The 21,214-nt window shown below is 44.1% G+C and overlaps 1 protein-coding gene across 1 annotated transcript; it reads left to right on the forward strand.

Moving 5' to 3' along the window:
- Positions 1–1,188: 1,188 nt before the first annotated feature.
- Positions 1,189–18,644, forward strand: Akr1b1 (aldo-keto reductase family 1 member B). The gene is made up of 10 exons (XM_003467875.5): positions 1,189–1,347; positions 6,657–6,824; positions 7,519–7,635; positions 8,578–8,655; positions 8,939–9,061; positions 9,569–9,675; positions 9,946–10,027; positions 10,578–10,661; positions 15,758–15,840; positions 18,241–18,644. Exons 1-10 carry the CDS (start codon positions 1,282–1,284, stop codon positions 18,281–18,283), a joined length of 951 nt encoding a protein of 316 aa, XP_003467923.1. The 5' UTR covers positions 1,189–1,281; the 3' UTR covers positions 18,284–18,644.
- The last annotated feature ends 2,570 nt before the right edge of the window (positions 18,645–21,214 follow it).

The following is a 21,214-nucleotide window of genomic DNA, read 5'->3' on the forward strand; positions in this document are numbered from 1 at the left end:
TGTTTTAAACCAAGCTCCCAGTTATAGGCCTAAATTCAAATTCCATTATTTGGGGACAAATAGCATCAGAATTTCTCTCAGTAACTACAGTTTTTACAAAATCAAATGGAAAAATATCTGGTTTATTCTGGTCTCTCTAAATTTTTCCTGGGGGTGGGGGGAGGGGTACTTCTATATAAGCACCAAATGGAAAATTACCAGAATGGAATTTACAGAAATCTGGATCCTGAGTCATTACCGGGCAGATATAGAACCCAGTCTTGCATACAGGAAAGATTAGAAGGTGACAGAGCAGAAAGAGTAGGTTGGGGTGAGGTTAAGCCTCACGGAGAGAGATTGTCGGAAAGAAACCAAAACTGTCTTCAAGGTTCTTAAAGAAACTTTTCTTTGGCTACTTATAGAACTGTCATTTTTTTTTTTTTTTAAGTACATCCAAACTTGGAATACTCGAAGCGAAAATATTATCGTTAACTCTTCACAGGTTTCTATATGTTCACTGGTCTAGAGAGATTGACTAGGTTATGTATTGGCATTTCCTCACTTTGAAAAACTGAATGGAAATCAGTCTTACTGCTGAAAGTCTTCCGTGCTCTGGGTCAAGTTTAGCAAGACTCCCTAACCTCAAAAGTTGCCGGCTTTTGTGGCAAAGTTTAACTAGCGTATGAGTAACACTTTGGGTGGGGTGCAAAGATCTGCCAAGTTTCATATATACAGACTGGGCAATTCCAACTCTTGTGAAGGTATTATACAAAAATCGGAAGCCATTTCTCTGATACGAACCTTCGTCTAAGAATAAGTGCTTTGAACTACTCTTAAAGCCAACATGTTTTATATAGACTAAGAACACAACATTTGTCAAATTCCCAAAGGACATCCTGCCGAGACTGCGCAACAGACAAGCACATTGTTCTGGTCTCTTAAATGAAACCAAAACTTCTTTCCTAATTCTTTATAGGACGCCTGCTTCTTTTGTTTGAGTATCTGCTTTTCCTCTTGCCACCGTAGCTGAAGAGCTCTTCTGTCACGTGGGGAGTAGGCTGGCGGTAGGAGAATCAAAGCATGCAGCCACTCTAGGACCTGGAGCCAGAAGCGTCTTCGCCGACCCCCTCTACCCCCCCCCCCGCCTTTCTAAAACGGCTGTGACCAATCAGAAGGAGCTTTAACCCAGCAGCGCGCCAATCGCAGGCGGCCTTTCTGCAAGCCCACGGTGGCTATTTAAAGGCACGCGCCTGCACTGCTGTGTTGGGAGTCGTTTGTGGCGTGTGTTACTGTGCGGCAGCCATGGCCAGCCACGTCGAGCTCTGCACCGGCGCCAAGATGCCCATCGTGGGGTTGGGCACATGGAAGGTGGGTGCTCTGCGGGGCGCGGTCCCTGCCGCCTGCCTCGGCCCCTTGCGGCCTGGGGCGTGGCGGGAGCAGAGTGACCCGGCCCGGCCAGCGCGCTGTTGCCTTCCTGCTGCGAGTGCGCTGGGGCCCGGGTCTTCCGTCCGGATGCGGTGAGGTGGGGCGGGGAGGCTGGGGAACAGCACGCAGGAGGCCGTCCCCAGCCACTACCCGGGACCGTGGTGCTCCCCGAGCCGCGGCGCTGGCCCGGGATAGGCGACCGGAGCGCCTGGCAGAGAGATTGAACTGCAAATGAGACAGAAGCAGAGCCGCCTGGCTTTTGCCCACACACCTGTGGCACCTGAGCCTCACGTGTAGATAATTACCCTTATGACTCTCAGGAGTAAACCTCGCGAGTTAAGCCTGCAAATGGCAGATAATTAGATTAGGTGGCACGAGTTTGCTCGGGACTAGTTTACTATCCTGACTTCAAAAGCACAGAGCTCAACACCGCAGGGTGGCTCGGGGCTGTGAAAATCTGTGCTCCCCATTTTTGGATGCCATTCATTCATAATCTGGCGGGTGCCAGGATCACACCCCGAAAACCTCAACACCATGTAGCCAGATAAAATGACAATAGATAATACAGTACAGTGGGACTTGCAATGTATGGTAATATGGCATGAAAATGGTAATTTACAAAATAAAAATGATAACGTGATTATCTCAAAACTGAGAAACACGGAAAGGTATTGTTATGGGAGATGAGACTAAATCCAGGCTTTTAAGGCCATTCCTAAATTCACTTCAAGCTATCATATGTTATGTTCCTCTGCTCTGGGCTGGGTTTTTCTCTAACAGGAATTATTTTTTCCTTTTTTTTTTTTTTTTTTTTTAAAACTAAGCTTATTTGTACATTTTAGGTATAGATAACGGTCATATTCATCATAGGGAATTTGTAATTGTATGTGCTGTATCTTGATTCATTTTTTTCCTAATCCTTTACCCTCCCTCCTCCCTCCAATCCCTCTTCCCTTGTTTATAAAAGCTGTGTTTCCATTTTTTTTTCCATTTTCTCTTTCTTCCTCCCCCCTCCCTAGTTCTCCTTCCTATTTGAACATTTTCTTCCTATTTCACAGTATCTGTTATACATTTTGGTCCTTGTTTACAGTTTTGGTTTCTTACACCGGAAAAACAATGTGGTATTTACACGTGCGTCCAATTTATTTCATTTAAGAGTATGATTTCAGGGTGCATCCATTTACCAAAAATGTCTCAAGATTATTTATGGCTGAGTAATACTCCATTTTATTACAATGGAGTTCTAACAGGAATCATGGCCTGGGTATTAAGTATTTAACAATGAAAATAAATGAAAAAACAAAAAGCAGGAAGGATAGTTTGAAATAAGACAAAAATGGAAGTTACCCTACCTTAAAAACTTGCAGTTGAACCTTAGGATAAGGTAAGAATCCTAGTTCTGGGTTGCATGGAAAATGTTTCTTGGCCAAAATGATCAGAGTACATAATTTGTATTTCTTCCCAAAAGTCTATGGTGACCATAGAAACTTCAGGAAAAGTTTCACAAAGAGTACTTAACCTTATTATGTGGTGTGTGGTTTAGTATTTTTATTCTGTCCCATTTTTCAAACATTATGATTGTACTGTTAGAAATTAATTTCATGATCCATCATTTGAAGCTCATTACTCAAGGGTAAGCAAGGAGTTAAAGTTTATAAAACAGTTTCAGAGCAGTCAGGAGGCTAAGACAGGAGAACTTGAAAGTGCGAGGCCAAAGCAGTGTAATGGGAAATCAGTACGCTGTTGCTTAAATTGTTCTGTCTGATCTGCTTTGTTATGTCCTCTTTAAAAAAATTTTTTTAAAAAGTGTGAGGCTAAAACTGACCTAGCCTACATAGTGAGACTCTGTCGCCTTAAAGGGGGGGGGGCGGAGGGTTCCACTCAATTGTTTGATCATGCAGTAGCCTAAAGAAGTTGTGTATTCGTTTAAAATAGCGTTATAAAATGTGTGTTTTGATCATTCATTCTGGCTGAGAACTGGGATAGTGTTGCCATTTAATCACTTCTCACAGTGCTTGGCAGACAGAAGATATCCAAAAGTTGACTGGGTTAATATAGAAAAATAAAATGACTCTAGAGATAACTAAGTAGTGAAAGTGCCTGCTTCTATTTCTGGAGGTAAAATGAGGTTGGTGTAGAACTGTGTGGAGAGAGAAAGGAGCATAGAGGTGAAATAACTAAGTATGGGCTTGCAGTGGATTTCCTTTTTTTAAATTAAATTTTTATTTTAATGACTTGATACCTTTGTTCTGCATATGTGTATGTATTCCTTCACAGATGCTCAATAAAAGATGTCATTTGCTGGTCTTTATAACATTTGGAGAAGTCTAGAGATTCCTTTTTCATGTGTCTTTCAGTGTCAGTAGTTACCTTATACCCTGAAGATCGGCAGATTAGTGGTCTTATCTGCTGTCCATTAGAGGCTCTCATACTCTTTCTCAGCTCAGATGAGGCTTTCAGGCAAGTGAGAGATCCATTCTGTCCTAGACCCCAGTGTCTTAGGCAGCATATCTTTCTGGCCCTATTGTCTTCCCTGCTGGACAGCCTTTAAGACAGAGCTGATCTCTAATGTAAGCCTGTCCTGTAACTGATAATGTTTTTTAACTAGTTTATGATTATTGGTAGTGTGTGGTTCATCATTGTAACTTCCTTACATTGTCTAGGAAGGTGACACTTCCTTGTACCTCCTAGGAATGGAGTTACAACTACATTCTCATATCTTTTTGTCAATATTGCCTTTGCCCCTTCTCATCAGGAATCTTACTAATATATTTTCCTCTTAACAGTCCCCCATGAAAATTTTAATGTCACACATAATACTCTACATTTATTTATGTTTTTGTGTCCTGTAGCCTTTTAGCTATAGGAGCATCACAAGTTAGAGTTTTTCCCATATTGAGCCAGTCTTGATCCATCCAGATTTCAATCCAGGGTAGATACTCTTGCTTTAGAATTCAGCACTGAATTATTGCTATTAATCTGAGGAAATGAGTTTTGGTTTTACTAATTTGTGCTGTTGTCAAACCTGCCTATGAGCTTTGGTATAGAATATTAACCAGATTGACTGTTTACAGATGGTAAGACAATGGAAAGGATCATTCTTCATAGTCAACCTTTACCATTTGGAATTCCTGTTTACATTATTCAACCATAAAATGCATTTGGACATAGAAGCCAAATGAGGTTGGTTTCTCTGTGTTGAACAATGGAAAGTATACTTTCTGTTGACCATGGAGAGTCCATGAAAGATGGCACATTATAATCATACTTTGCATTATCCCTGGCAGTCTTGAGGACAGTAAATTTTAAACCTTGTTTATATAAAGCCACCACAGTACTATCTTGTCTCATGAAGGATCAGGAAGCAGTAGCTTCTTCATGACCTCCCTCAGTCTTTTCTTCTCTTTCTGTAAAAACAAGATGTTTTTTAGTTTTGTGCCAGTTGTCTGGCAGACTGTGTCATTCTGGTCTGTATGCTTTGGTTCCGTGGAACACAAAAATCAAGCAGAATACAAGCAAAGAAAAAGGTATCTTTGGGATGGGGATTCATTGAACTCCTGAATGACAGTTACTAACTTCCAGCATTGGGTTCCAGTTTACAAATGATGTCACCAGACCTTAGTCCCTTTTTAGCCCCACTTTTGTATAGCAGTTGTAGCCCATCAAGGGACTCTAGTAGAACAGAACATTGTCTTAGTAGATCAGTCCAAAGATAGTGTCTCATGGCCTGGCCGGGTTGTGTTCTGCCTCTGCACTAATCACTGTGGTAGATGGTGTGTGGCTAAGACAGACCTGGACCATGTGTTCACTCTCTGTCCAGGGCTGGGGGCTGCCTGGTACTGCACAGGCCTCCACAGAACATGCAAAATCATTGCTTACTGGATAGGCAGTGACCCAACAGCCCCCTGGCCCCCAGTTGTTCTCGTTCTTGGGCAGGGGGTGTACAGTGTTCTGCAGCCTGCATCAGCCATGGCTGGGTCCAGAAGGACACAGAGAACGTGGTAGGGGATTCTCCTCTAGACATGCTGGGATTCTCCTCCTTGCATTATTCCCTCAATCATAGAGGTTGGGGAAGGCTGCACGAACCTTGTTGGAGTAACCTCCAAGAAAGTAGGAAGTTGTCAGATTATTGGAAGGCCATCTGGTACCTCTTACCGGAGGTTACACTGGGCTGCCCCAGCATGGAGACAGGTCCCTTCCCCCCATGGTGGGAAGCAAGCTCAGCTGCTATCAGCCTCTGGTGATAGACTTGTTCCATTAGTTCAGCTCATTCTCCCAGACTATTCACAAGAGCTCCTGTCAAAACAGCAGATGTCTGCAGCTGCTGATGGCCATGGGGAGTTTTCCTTTCCATTTGTTTCTACCCCAGCTCTCCAAAGGAATGTGCTTTGTTCATTCAACAGTTTATTGCATGCATTTTTCTTGTTCAACACTCTCATCAGCAGGAGATGGGGTAGAGTCTGTGCAGCCTGGCTGGGTGCTGCTGAAGCTCACCCACTCTGCAGGCCCATCTCTCTCCTCAGCAGCCAGGCCTCCCAGACCTGTCCTGGCCACTCAGATTTTGCAGTGTTGACCACAGCAAAACAATGATCTTCCATGATCCCCATCTCCCTTCTCCTTTCTACTTATTTCTGTGTCAACTATCTCAAACTCTTCAAGTAGAGAATCCTGTTGAGAATTAGTTTTTGGCCTTTGATTCTACACCAGTTGAATTCTTGACTTAGGCGATTCTCCAAGAATTACTTAAAAACAAGTGATTCTCAACCTTGCAGTCCTTGTGTGAAAGGAGGAAACAGAGAGCAAGCCCTCACTGCTTGAAATGAGGAAGCAAGTGTGAACCAGTGTAGATAGCAGTTAATTTTGAAATATTTCGAGCTGTTTAAAACAAGTAGGGAATAAGGTATCAGGATTCAGATAGTGGGACTTTTTTTTAAAAATAATCATTGCCTGGGAAGAAGCAAGGAAACAAGATGACTTTGCGTGATTTAAAATTGATCTGTGCTGGTGGTAATTGATAGTATGAGTGTCCCAAGGTGTGAAGTAAACTGTCATCTCACCTTGGTTGCCCATGTTTGGGTTGACAGTGTAGAGTGCTGCTTCAGAAACATACTCCTGTCCTGCTTTAATAGAACGTAAAAACCAGGAATGCCATCAAGGACCAGTGGTTTGCATTGTGCTTCTTCCTTGGCTTTGTGCAGTTCTGTGCCCTGTTTCATTTTTAACTCCATGACTTACATGACTTTTCCTTTCAGTCACCTCCAGGCCAGGTGACCGAGGCTGTGAAGGTAGCAATTGACCTCGGGTACCGCCACATCGACTGTGCCCAGGTGTACCAGAATGAGAAGGAGGTAGGGGTGGCCCTGAAGGAGAAGCTCAAGGAGGGAGTGGTGAAGCGCCAGGAGCTCTTCATCGTCAGCAAGGTACCACTTTGTAGGGAGCCTGGGATTCCCAGTCACACTCACGCAGGGGGAACTCGGCTGAGGAACCAGGACTACACTCTTCACCATGAAAATAGCTATCACTGGCAAACAGTTCTTCCAGATCCTGTTATTTAAGCCACCAGATCCCCCACATCTTGTCTTCCTGCATCCCTCTGTTAGAAGGTCACTGTCCTTGGAATTAGGTTGGAGACTGTGGGGTAGAACCCCATGTTCCTGAGACAGGTTGTGGGTTGGTTTTTTTCCTTTCCTGGGAGTTACATTCCAACATAGGACCTGGCTCCCATCTGCAGACTGGGTGTCCACTGCTGGCCAGCATTTCTGACCAGGAAGTTCTTGCGAGATAACCCAGGATGGGAGGGTGAGGCTGGCTCCACATAGACCAGCCTGATAAGAAAATAGCCCTGAGAAGTCATGTCAAGCGAGCTGCCTTGCTGAAGTGCACATTCTTGTACCTTCTGTTTGGTCTTGGGGAAGTCTCCTTGACCCGATCATCTTCCTTTCCTTTGGAAAGATGGGATCCACAGTATGCACTGGAAACTCCCTCAAATCACTCATACCATCACAGCAAGATGGCTGGGTTGTGGGGAAAGGGACACTTCCTGTTGCTGTCCGGTTCCCAGCCAGGGTGCAGCCTTTGCATGGAAGTGATAAAATGTATTTGCACTGGTTTCAGCTGTGGTGCACGTTCCATGACAAGAGCCTGGTGAAAGGAGCCTTCCAGAAGACTCTCACTGACCTGCAGCTGGACTACCTGGACCTCTACCTTATCCATTGGCCAACAGGCTTCAAGGTAGGGACCTGTGGCCAGTTTTGAGCTCCCTTATGAGTGGTAGACTCTGTGCCTGTTGTTCATGATGTCATCTATAGAGCAGCAGCAGTGGCATCACAGTGTGTTGGAAACCACAGTCTCAGGCCCCAGCCTGTCGGAGTCTGAACACAGGTGACTTGGGTACACATTTCTTTTTGCTTGATGGTATATACAAGCTGCTGTTGTCTGTTTGTTGGTGACAACAAACGTGGTTGCTGTTGTCCCTGTTGCACACAATCATAAGGTCCAATCAGACCACACTTCTAGGCACACACACACACATATTCATACCTTACATGTATGTTTGTACCTACACTCCACATGTATACCCCATCTTGTGCAAATATATATTAAAAACCTGGATTTTTATACACGCTAAATTCTAAGATCATTAAATCTTTTGTCCTCTTTCTAACCACTGGCTTGGTTTTCTGCTTGGTTAGCCAAGTCGAAAGAATGTGTTTTATTCTGTAGCTATTTGATTGCACTGTGGTAGACATATTGGTGCCTGAAGGGATATGACTTCCATTGATCAGTTTTCATGCTAAATCAATAAGGGTTGACATGGTGACAGTTTCATAGGCCAGTAGTCAGGGTGAGCCCCATGAGTCTTGGCCTTGAGTCCTTTCCCTGTCCAAACGTTCCAGTGTATGGTTGGGTTAGTCTCTGTGACAAAGTCTGTCTGGCAATCTAGCTGAGAGGGTCTTGGCTCCAACCTGCTTGACTAAAGCAGCAACAGGGGCCATCAAGGCTTATCTGCCCATTTCTTTTTCATATTGGCTGCCAGATGTGCCCGTTAACATCTTCCACAATCTTAGGCAACAATGAAAGATTAAGATGATTTTTCTGAACAGAGCTCCCCAGGAAATCTGTGAAAGGCTGTTACTGATTGTTTTTGGTGTCTATCTTCTATTGTAATAACAGCATGGACCTGACTATTTCCCATTGGATGCAACAGGCAATGTAATTCCCAGTGACACTGATTTTGTGGATACTTGGACGGTAAGATGATCTCCCCGTCACAGTATCTTCTCCTTTATTGCTGGTTTCTTGTCCTTGGAAGTAGGGTGTGAGTGCTCTATACTGCCCCTCTTATACTGCATTTGTTACCCTTTCACTGGATTTGTTCTGCTTGTGTTAGGAAAGCCAATCTGGCTTTCATCTTGTCATCTCTTGGCTTCTAAAAAGTCCAGTTAGCTGGTCCTGAATAGCTGGTACAAAAGAAAGCTCTGATTCTTGTTCTTTGAGGTTCATGTCAGCATTAAACACACTCTGTTCTCTTTAGGCCATGGAAGAGCTGGTGGATGAAGGGCTGGTGAAAGCGATTGGCATCTCCAACTTCAACCATCTTCAGATCGAGAGGATCTTGAGCAAACCTGGCTTAAAATATAAGCCAGCAGTTAACCAGGTTAATCTCCCACCAGGGAAGCTGAGCTTGATGGCATCCTATTTGATTATCTGATCCCAGAAGTTAGTTCTGGTCTGCATCACTGAGGAAGTGGCCAGTTGGCAGATCTTGGGCAATGGTGGAGTACTGGGTTCTGATTTATCCAGATGGGCATGTTTGGGAATTGCAGCTTGCAGGGGACAGCAAAGATTTGCTCCTGGCCTTTGATGATAAGGGCTTTGACAGACGAGCAGCGCACAGTCCACAAGATCCTCTTGTGACAATTGATAAATGGCGAGGGCCAGAGAAAGCCTTTAGGGCATGTGGCTATGGGACATCAGTAACAAGATTATTGCTTTTAGTGTTGAGGACACTAGCTAGGAAACATGGAAAGTTCTTTTGGCTTATCTGAGAAGCAGAATGTTTTCTGTGTGAGGAGGAAAGGGATTTAGTATGAAGAAACTTTGCCTATGTCACATCAACCTGTACCCACAGTGCCACCATCAGCCCCTCTGTTTGCATTTGCAGATTGAATGCCACCCATACCTAACTCAGGAGAAGCTGATTCAGTACTGCCACTCCAAAGGCATTGTGGTGACTGCTTACAGCCCCCTTGGTTCTCCCGACAGGCCCTGGTGAGTCTGGGGTTGTGTTCTCTAAAGGGAAAGTGCTGGCCTGGTCTACACATCTTCCCTCAAGGTCTCTTGGGTTTCTTGGGAGATTGGAGTTTTCATTGGCAGATGCCTGCTTTTGCCCAAAGGGTTATCCATCATGACCTAGCTTCAAACCAGGAGACTGGCCAGCCACCTTGAGGTTGATGAGAGGGTTGAGTTGGGGTCACTGGCCCCTACTGGTCTTGCATGGGCTGATGATGATGCTTGAACTGAACCATCTTTCTGCTTCAGGGCCAAGCCAGAAGACCCTTCTATCCTGGAAGATCCCAGGATTAAAGCAATTGCAGACAAGTACAATAAAACTACTGCCCAGGTATGGCCATTTCCAGGCACTTTAACTGTTGCCAGAACTTCCTGCACTCTTTGTGGTCTTTATTAGCAAGGAGAAAGAGAGGATTGGGCCGGGCAAGCCTTTCAGCTGTGGCTTGGTGTCTTGGTGTATGTAATAGAACGGGCACAGCCTGGGACTCTGAATAATAGTACCCCTTCTCACTGCCTTATGGACTGCCCAAAGCTCAGTATTTATCAGTTTTTGCAGAAGCCTATCTTTGTAAAAACAGAAGAGCTTTTATTACCAAGTATGGAGGAAATCTTCCATTTCTCCTCAAAAGTTAGGGTGCATCCCTAGGCAGTGAGTGAACTTGTAATATCCATGGAGACAGTGATTAAGGGCAGGACTCTGGTTAGATCTGGAGGATTGTCTCGATGGGTGTGACATGGACATTTCAAAGCCTCTCCTTTCTCACCCAAGCAGTTCTGGCATATCTCTTTTTTTCTTGGGTTATGAGTGTGCATGATTAAGTGAGATGGTATTGCCAAGTGCCTGGCACATATACACACTTGACACCTCTCTGGCTCCACAGGTGCTGATCCGTTTCCCCATACAGAGGGATTTGGTAGTGATCCCCAAATCTGTGACACCAGCACGCATTGCTGAGAACTTTCAGGTAAGATCCCAACTGGTAGCCTGGCTTTCTGCAGTGGAGAAACAGACTTGGTGGAGTTCCTCATTCTGTGCTGGATAGTCTTATCTGTGGAACTTCCTGTCACCATTCTGTCCTGTCTCTGACTAGCAAGCCAGTCTCAGCTGCAGAGAGCAAACCATGGACTTGAAACAATTACTTCCTGTTGGTGGAATCTGTGTGCTGGAGGCAGGCATCATGGCTTAGTGGCTCAGTGGCTCCATGCTAAACACCCCTACATTCACTTGCTGAAGTTACTCAAGACACCAAATGTTTGTGCTGAGAACATTTCATTCTTGGACAACCCTGTGTGGAGCTCTGTTAGTTACTGGCTCTATGACCTTAGGCACATTATTTAAATATTCAGAAGGTGGATGTGAAGATTCAATAGATTGATACCCAGGGTATTTTGCACTGTGCTTGGTACCATAGTCAGTGCTCAGGAAACATTAATGCGCTGATGCCAAGTCCAGACTGCAAAGGCCCTTCCAGGTTCTACAAAGAGCCAGTGCAGTCATAGGCAGAGCCTAGGTTTACATCGGGACATCAGGAATGGAATTTAGAGTGGATTCAGGTTGCCTCTGGCTACGTCTCTTCTGCTGTCTCTGGTACCAGTGAAAAGGCAGCTGGGAAAGAGCTGCTCCGAATTGATCCTGACAGCCTGTGTTTTCTCTGAGCAAAGTAGCTCTGCTCAGACAATCTCCTCACCAGAGCATGGCACAACCTTGACCAGAGGGCTCTTTGGCCACTCAGACTTTAGCACAGGTTCCAGATGAGCCCAGGTTGACAGCAGGCAACTGATTTTGCTTTCTGAGATTGGCAAAATGCTGTGGCCAAACTGTGCTATTTGTCACATAGGAGAGTGGGGAGAGGAGAGGCCAGGGGACGGGGCCTTAGTGTTTCATGCAGGAGACAGTTTTCTTCCTTAAGTATTTAAGAGAAAGCATCAAAACAAGAAAGGCATACTCTCCTAGACACAAAGCCTTAATTTCATATTTCATTTTTTAAGGTAATAGAAAAGAAAAATGACTAATCTCAAAATGATAACCCAATTGTTTTATTTCACTGTGTATTCTTTGCACATTTTCCCATGGCTGTATTCACATAGTATGTGGCTGACACTCCATTCTGCATATTCTGTGATCATCTGAAGCTAAGGCTCCCCTGGCCTCTGGTTCTGTGTCCCAGCACTGTGCGGGCCCACTGGCCTGTCCACTTGCTGCCTACCTGCCGCCACCATGGACTCTTCCATGCAATCCGTTGCCTTCATGCAAGTGATTCTGCCTTCTCAATATATATATATATATAGGAATCCATATCTCATGCTTGTGAATTCTCAAAGGCTTTGTTTCTTGTCATATGCAGTATATGATTAATGAATTATTCCTTGTATTACAGCTAGTGAAACACCTCTGTCCTCTGCTTCACAGTGAATGGAGGCAAAGACACACTTTGTTTTTTTTTTTTTTTTTTTTTTGTTTTTTTTTAATTTTATTTAAGGAGAAAAGAAAAAAAAAAAGCAGGGAAAGGGTACATAATGGATTACATATTGTCATCTTAGAAATAATTGTTCAAGTCACAAAATTAAAGCTTGTAAAGTGGACATTCCATCAATGATACTGCAAACAGTTCTGTTCATTGATCCAATAAAACTCTGTGATATCATTTTCTATCTTATACACTTAAATATACATGCAGTTATATAGTTTAGAGCACTTTCTTTTCCTCTCTTTTGTACCATGACTATTACACATTTTGGGTTTCATTGCTCCCACGGTTCTTATTACTTTTTTGGAAGAGAGTAAAACCAAATGTGACATAACAGAACAGAATCGGTCAAGTCAAAAGGGTGGACATAATAGATAATGTAAAAACATAATACAGGTGATCAACAATGGTTACCATAATGTCTCCCGCTATCTCTAATAGAATTGCCTATATCATTAGTTATAATACAATTGAACAAAACAGTAAAGAATAAAACCGACAAAACCAAAACATTGGAGACATTGTAGGTCTTCAAAAGTAGCTAAAAGTCAGCAAGAATGGGCGTCATAATGAATCTCATTATCTTCACAGCTGATGCCTAAACTTTCGAACCTGATACTATCCAGCAAAACAGAATAGGGGAACATCAGTTAAAAACCAGATGGTGAGAGTAATACAGGGCTTTAAATCAAGGTAATGAAAAGTCAAAATGGGTTACTATAATATATCCTGCTATTTTTTTCCTTTAATTAAAAGGATAAAGATAAAAAAGTAAATAATGGAGTGGAGATTGAGATAAAAGAGGGCATAGCAACGAAACAGCACAGATCAAAACATAACCATTTAAGCAGAATAGTGTTTCACCACCAGATAATCCTAACCTAAAAGTAGTTACCATATTGTTTCTTTCTTTGAAATCCTTGAGTACAACTTCGTATACTGTAGCATTAAGTATATCAAAACAATGTAAAACCATTCAAGAGAATGACAGCATTACAGAGTATTTAGAATCGACTAACAGAAAATGAACAATGGTTTCTGTATAATCTCCTTGTCTTTAAGAGGTTTTTGCTTATACTATCGTACATAATAAAATCCAATAAGATACAGCCTATTTAGACCATTGGAGACAGAAGGACAAAAGCTAGATGAGACTTCAAAACAAGATGATACTAAATCAGTATTACCTATTAAGATGTCATTTTCTCCAAAATAGCTGTTCCTATCATCCAATCTTCTCTGCCTCATTTCTGTTAAGCTCTTTTTCTGTCAGTAGCTGTCAGTTTGTCTTCTTCATTTTGTTCTCTGCTCCATTTGTTGTGGCCTCCCCGCCACTATTTCTGGGTTCTTTGTATTTTTCTTTTTTTAGAATATCCTGCAATACTTTCTGTAGAGTTGAATTGGTGGTTGCAAATTCCCCCAGTTCCTCTTTATCCTGGAAGCACCTTGTTTTTCCATCAATTTCCAGGGACAGTTGTGCAGGATATCTCAATCTTGGCTGGAGATTATTATCTTTCAATGCTTGAATTATTTCCCCCCACGCTCTTCGTGATTTGATGGTTTGTGCAGAGAAATCTGCTGTAATTCTGATGGGTGTTCCCTTGTAAGTGGTCTGTTTCTTGTCTCTTACAGCTTTTAATATTCTGTTCTTGTATTGAATTTCTGGAATTTTTATTATTATATGCCTGGGTGTTGCTCTGTTTGGGTTGTAGGTAGCTGGGGTCCTGTATGCCTCATACATCTGAGTATCTTTACCTTTTGCTAAATTAGGAAAATTCTCCTGGATTATTTCTGTGAGTAGCTTTTGTAGTTCACTTGTTTGTGTCCCTACTTCTTCTTTTATGTTCTTAATCCTTAAGTTATGGATCCTCTTATCATCTTCTTGTCTTTGTATTATTGCTGTTTGTTTCTTTGTTATTTTTAAGAAGTTTTTCATTTCATTCTCCCATATTACAAGTCTGCCCTCCAGTTCAGATAGTCTGTCCTTAGTTTCTTTCAAGCTGTTATGCCAGTCTTCGATAGACTTCTTAGTATCTTGGTAGTCCCTTTGAACCTGCTTCACGTATTCTATGCTTTCTCTGTTTTCTCCATCAAACAATTCTCCCCTTTTTTTCTGTTCTTCCATTCCACCACCTGTTTTTTCTTGGGTGGTACTTAGCATTTCTCTAACTATTCTGCATACTTCTAGCTTCAGGTCGTTGATAACTTCATTCCTGAATTGGTCTATGAGGCTCTCTATATGGTGCCTTATGTGTATTGGTGCGGTGTCTGCTATTGCCTGTTTCTCAGAATTGGGGGCCGAGGAGCCTTTCTTGTTGCTGCCTCTTCCCATGCTGCCTCTTTTTCTCTGTTCCTTATATATGCAAGCTTATATAAGAGGCCCAGCTTCTCTCCCAGTCAGCCACAGCCTGATCGAATTGCACCAGTTAGGTGTTCCCGCTCACCGCTGCGCACCAGGGAGTTACGGACCAGGCAGCCTACGCGTCTCCCCTCCCGGCCACCGTCAGGCTCTGGGATCTGGGTTGGGACAGTCTACCAGGTCCGCCGGCAGCGTCACGCAGGCCAGGCACTTTTCACCAATCCCGCCCGAGAGGGGGATGTGTAGCTGGAGTCGCCACCGCGCCCTGCTCCCGCAGGACTGCTCGGGCCCATAAAGTCCTCTGCTGGAGTCAAACTGTGGTAGAGTGTCAGTTTCTCTCACTCACCTCACCATAAGTCAGTGCACGCCTCCCTGCCGTTCGCAGATTGCAGTTCTCAGAGCTTCTGCACGTCTCTCCCCTTGCCGAGCCGCTGTAGAGGCAGCCAGCCGCTGTGCGGCGGGAAACCCAAATCGCGGCTTACAATGGCGCGGTTCCAGCCTCCACACTGAGTCTTTTCTGTTCCTGTTTTAGCACCAGGACTGCATTCCAAGTTGGCTTCTCTCAGCCCAGTTCGTTCCTGAGTCAGCAGAGCATATCTCCACCTGCTTATGTCTCCTTAGTCCGCACCATTCCTGGCTTCTGAGCCGAGTCTTTCAGAGAGCCGCCGGTAGTTGCTGTTATCTGTCCGCCATGTTCTCCCGGAAGAGTCAAATGGCAACTTAATTGTGTGTACTGAGCAATTGGCTAGATCTTACATCTTTGACATCCTCCATAATATATTAAAAGATTGTGTGTCTTTCCGGTCTGCAAGAGTCCTTCCATGAGGCCTGTAGGCCGTAGAAGTCTCAGTAAGCAGTCTAGCCGGGACAGAAATTCTCAGCACTACGTTGTGGTCAGGGCAGCCATGACACCGGAAGTCCAAAGACACACTTTGCCCATTACATTGTTCTCTGAGCTTAGCACAGTAGCTCTGGTCAGTAGTGTGAAAAGAAGTGAAGTGGAATGCACAGTGTCATTCTGCTTGGAAGTTCCGGAAGGGGAGAACTGTCTTAGATCTGGCCAAAGTGTCCACTTTCTCTGGAGAGTAATATAATGACCTTTCTCTAAATCCACTTCACTTTACCATCCTCCTCCCTCAAGGCAGTAGAAGCCATCTGATGTATTTCACACGCAACATCCTGTCCTGGACTTTTATTGCAAAGCTTATTGTATTTTTTTGTTTCTTCTTTCAAGGTCTTTGACTTTGAGCTGAGCAGTGAGGACATGGCAACCTTACTCAGCTACAACAGGAACTGGAGGGTCTGCGCCTTGGTGAGGTAAATCCCGGTGTAATTGAGTGACCAATTCCCAGATCACCAAATCAGCCTCTGCAGCCTCGGTAACCAGTCTTCTTTTCACAGCCCACATTACCTTTGCACATTACCTTGCTTTCCTATCCCCACATAGCAGGAAACTGTAAACCTGGATCACCTTAACTGCACAAAGCCTGGGAAAATGCCCAGTCTGCTTTAGGTATCTCCTACCCAAGGGCATTGTGGGCCTGTCTGTTACTTTTCTCTCATTGCTGAAACAAAATACCCAATACCCAAAGTTAAGAAGGGAAAGGTCTGTTTAGCTCATAGTTTATAGAAGCCCATAATTGGCTGGCTCCAAGGCGGAGTGACACATGGCAGAGTGCCAATAGTTCCTGGCAACGGAAGACAGCAAAAGCAACAAGAGGGAGAGAAGCCTCTTTCTGTCCCTTATATTGTATCCAGTGTACCAGATCAGGGTGATGCCAGTCCTGTCAGAGGACTGATCCAGCAGTTGTCCACCCTTAATCCCAGCACCCTCAGTCCTAGGATTGCATCACGAATCAACCACACACTCTAGATTCAGCCACTCTGAAAAAGCTGCGTTTAAGTCTGTGTGAGGCTCTGGAGAGACATCTAGACACAAACCATAACAGGGCCCAAACTAACACATTTTTGCACTAATTTCCAAATGTTAGTGGCTTTTTGTATCCAGATGGGCCTGTCTTACCTTCCTGGAAGAATTTTCATCTAACCCTTTGTCTGGATAACTCCCTTAAGAGGGATTAATTAGGAAGACTGAGGTGCTGGGCTCAGGAGAGTCCCAGCACTGCCACTGAGAAGACCTGTGACTGAGAAAGCTGCTCAAGCATGTGAGCTATCTCCCACTGCACTGCCCTGGTTCCTTATAATCTCTGACGTGAGGTTAGGAACTGTGCGGGAGCTAGTAGGGTGGGTTTTTTTTTTCTTTTCCTGACAAAATTTAATGACAAAGCTTAAAAGTCACTCTTTGCTTCTAAGAAGCAGCTTTTCATTTAGCAGTGGAAACAAGCTTCTGCCTTCTTACTGTGCTCTTTCCTGTCTGAACTGTTGCTCCTCTGCCAACTTTAGTTCTTCCTCTCATAGGTGGAATTTGGAGGGTTTTAGCTGGGGTGGAGTCTCACCATGTGCTCTCTGCAGTGCAAAGATCCTACTGTGGTGGTGTCAGGCGGGTGTGCAGTTTGTATCTTGGATAGTAACTTTCATGAATGAAGCGTTGAGTGCTGTGATCTCACACATACCCATCCTGGAGAGCCCCAACCAGGGCCCTTTCCTGACATCTTTCTGTTTAATGTCCTTTCAATGTGAAAGTCATGTTTGGACGGGGTGGGGGCGGGGGAGAGAATTCAGGCAATGACTGGCCTAACACTGAGCTCCTCTTAGATCTGCCACATTCATCTTCCCTTTCCCCTCCCACTGCTGGTGCAGAGTAAGGAAGTCCTCAGGGCTGACCCGCCATAGTGCTTTTCTAATAGGTCCCTCACAGCCGATGCTTCCTTCCCAGCCTCTGGGGCACTCTAGAAACACTGTACAGTTATCCTGCACACCGGACTTGTAGAGTAGGTATGGGTCAGTGTTGGTGCTGGGGAAGAAGACACTGGTCCTAATGCTCCCAAGTCTTCAGGAAGTGTTTTCCAACTATCCAACCCTCCGACTGTCAGTATCGCTACCGTGAGCCTGATTGCTAGTGACAGTGTCCTTCCTCAAATGCGCCCTCCAAAAACAAAAACAAAAAAGCAAAAACAATCAGGCCTTGGGGAGCTTTTGAGTGATTCTCAATGTTTGAATGTTACATCTTCCATGATGGGTTCACCCTGGGCCTCCGCACTGTGAGCAGTCTTTCAAGTATTTGCCATTCTGTTTCCAGCACAAGCCACTGGCCCCACTAGAGGTGGGAGTATGAGCCTGCACTTCTGGATTTTTATCTTCTATGTTTCCTTAGTAGCTCTCAGCCACTCCATCACTGCGCCTCCACCCTCCCACTGATCCCTCCTGCTCGTCCTTTCCTGGGAGTTGTTGCTGTTTTACTAACTTTTGGGCTTATCTCTATTCTCTTCGCCGTCTTGCTGTTTCAGACAGTAAGTTGCTATGTGGTCCTCCTGAGAAGACTTAGCACTACCAGGAAGCCGGAATTGAGTCTTGCCATGGTGCCTGCCCCAGGCCCAGTGCTGGGTACACAGGGGCGCTGTGTCCCTCACATGTCCTGCTTGACAACAGCTACTGTTGGTCACAACTGCAGACTTGGTCTAAAGACTCAAAACTGGCTTGAGATTTTCCCTCCAAGCCACCTATTTTTGCCTGTAGACACCTACTCAGTCTTGGTTGTGCGGTAAGAGTCAAAGCCTCTTCCTTGAAAAGCAAATGTGTTCTTTTCTCTCCTGACAGCTGTGCCACCCACAAGGACTACCCCTTCCACGCAGAGTTTTGAAGCTGTGGATGCTCTTCCTCAAGTGACTTGTACCGTACCTAGTTTTCCTGCATCATTTGTCGTTGCAAAGTGTAGTGTGGCCCGTGTCCCTTGGCAGTGGACAGCAGCCTAGAGACCAAGCACCAAAGGCCCGTTAGCCTGACACTGGTGTGAAGAGTAGTACCAGTAGATGAGTGTCTTTTCTTTGCCTTTTATCTTACCCAGCTGGGTAAGGTACAACCTCATTACCCTTTTTTGACCAAAGAGAAGCAGCTTCTACAAAGTCAAAGTATTACTACTAACAGCTGAGTTTTGACTCCTTATAACTGTAACCCTATTAACCAAACTTCTCTTTGACTCAAATAAAAAGTGTTTTTGTGAACTGGTGTCATTCCATTTTGTTACTTTTTGGAATAGTAAACCTCCTTCCGACTCACTCCCGGCCTTCATTCCCTGGATGCCCCAGAGCTGGTGAACTGTGCAGCAGGAAAGAGGGCTCATTCCTTTCCTTGTGCTGGGGACCCTTCACCCATGTTTTACCATTTAACTTCACACAGTGAGTCCAATCCTGGCAGCATACGGTGTCCCCTGGAGGGTCATTGGATGCTGGTATTGTCTGGACCTTAACCCTAGAGATAAATCTGGCTGGATTATGACCCAGGGGATCCTCGTGCAGCTGTGGCTGAGAACCATAGCTTTAGGACCAAGCCAGGATATAAATCCATTTTTTATTTTACAGATTATTTGTTTGGTCTTTCTCCTGTAAAAGCCAAAGTCAGATATTTACTTATAGCTGTACCTGAGAGAAACCTCAGGAAACCCATTGTCAGACGAGAGAAAAAGGCGTAAATAAATAGCATCTAATTGGATAAAGATGAATGCTCTGTATAAGGTTTCAAGAGTAAAGGCTGTAAGGCCCTAATTCTGTTGCTTATTTTTTTTTTTTTGCCAGTTTTTCCTTATTCAGGATTAAATTGTCCCCCAAGAAATTGAGGGAATATATAGATACAGTATTAATTCATGAAGTCAGGTTGCTTTAGCTTTGGATGATTATACAAATCCTGACCAAGTCATATTAACTGTTTTGTGGATTACTGATGTTTTAAGATGTACCCTTCAAGTATAGGTAATTGGGCAGCAGTGGTTGCTGAACCTCATGCAGAGAAGGGGACCAGCCTAAGTAGCTGAGGTCAGACTAGGTGAAGGACTCAGCCCACCGTCCAGAATGCCCCTCGCCACCTGGCAGCCTTTTGCCTGATCCCCTCTTAGCATCTGCCCATCACAGTGAGGGAGTGGACAGGTGCTACCTAACTGCAAGCCATAAGTCAGAGCAGATTTCAAGGGATGTGTCGAATCACCTAACTAAACCCAGCCTCTTTCAACAGCTTTAAAACACTTGGGAAAAACTTGAAAACAATCACCAGTAACCTTTTGTGGGTTTTTTTTTTTTAAATGGGTTTGTTTTGAGATGCTTCCCAGCTAGTCAGTGCTCTACTATTTAGCTATATGTCCAGCTCTAGGCAGAGTTTTAAAATCAGTGACCTGCTTTCTAGATCCCTGCTTAAAATAAACTGTAGCAAGAAAATTTAAAAGTAAATTTAGAACATAAATGAGAAAAAAGGCAAGTTTGTGCAAAGTTTCCTCATTTTCTAGCGGATAACTTCAGAGTCTGACTGTCTCTTGGGAGGAGGCCTGGCACAAAACAACGAGAAAAGCTGGTTCTGCATTCTGAAGCTCAGCAAAAGTATATTGATGACCAGTGACGGGCTGTTAGTGGCCCATTGTTGGAAAATAGGGTATAGGGAGTAGCAGATTGATTTTGGGTCTTAGTTGAACCAGCTCCATTCCACTAACAATTCATCAAAGCAGACAGAGGCTCCATAGGTCAAAATGATCCCACTTTACTCCCTGGAGATCCCTTTCCTTTGTGAAACTAAAATCATCACACCTTCTGGGCAGGTTCCAGCTCAGCCTCAGGACTTTGGTGAATGTGCTGTGAGGAACCAAGTGACCATCCAGGGGGCTAAATCAGTGAATGATGCACAGTGATACAGTCACCTCATCTTTGAGGAGCTTTGTCTTTGTCCAGTTGCGGGGACAATATATATTGATGAAACAGTTTTACCCAGAGTCTAAGCCAATAGAGTACAATTGTTAAAAAGGTAATGAGGCCAAATGGAAAAAATGAAACCGAATTTTATTAAATTACCTGGACATGTAAAAGCTGTGTTGGAAAATGATAAGGTTGATAATAAACTTAGTTTCGTGTTCCATGAGAACAGCCCATATGAGCCGATTGTGTTGTTCATGGTGGGCTTCTAGGATGATGCCCAGTCAGGAGATGCACCATCAGTGTTGGGTCCAACAAAGGAAGCTTTTTGTACAAACACTCTTTAAAGGGAGAGATTCATGATGTTCTAGGATCCAGCCCCCTAGTTTACACACTTTCTGTCCCTTGAGGTTCTTTTCTAGTTGTACTTTAAGGTAAGACCTTGAGCTTTATAAGGAACTTGCCTTTTCTTCCTATCCTGGGGGGTGGCTACAGAACAATAAAAGCAGTTGATGGCTTTTCAGATTTTTTTCCAGCCCAATCTCTCAGCATAGCCTCAGTCTTCTGCACCACTTCAAGAAGAGGGCCTGAGACTAGAGTAAACTCAATAATGTCAGCAAATGAATGAAGAGCTTTTCCTATAGTGACTCTAAAGCCTCCTTACTGCAAAGTCAGTAAATTTCAGACCCAGGAGCAACTTCTCAGTTCTGCCACTGGCCCATAAATAGTAATGCCCAAATGGAGGCCAGTGGTCCTGTTTGCTATAGACTTCAAACTGCAGTTCTGTATTTTTAAAATCATAGCTCTTAGATATGACAGTTAAGCCAAGTTGTCAGTTTGATTGACTTGGAAACTGTATAAGAGATCAGTAAAGCATACTTTTCGAAGTTGGAATGGGTCAT

This window comes from Cavia porcellus, unplaced genomic scaffold (assembly GCF_034190915.1).
Source record: "Cavia porcellus strain 051 isolate PalLab524CR breed Dunkin Hartley unplaced genomic scaffold, mCavPor4.1 scaffold_2, whole genome shotgun sequence".
Classification (NCBI taxonomy): Eukaryota; Metazoa; Chordata; class Mammalia; order Rodentia; family Caviidae; genus Cavia; species Cavia porcellus.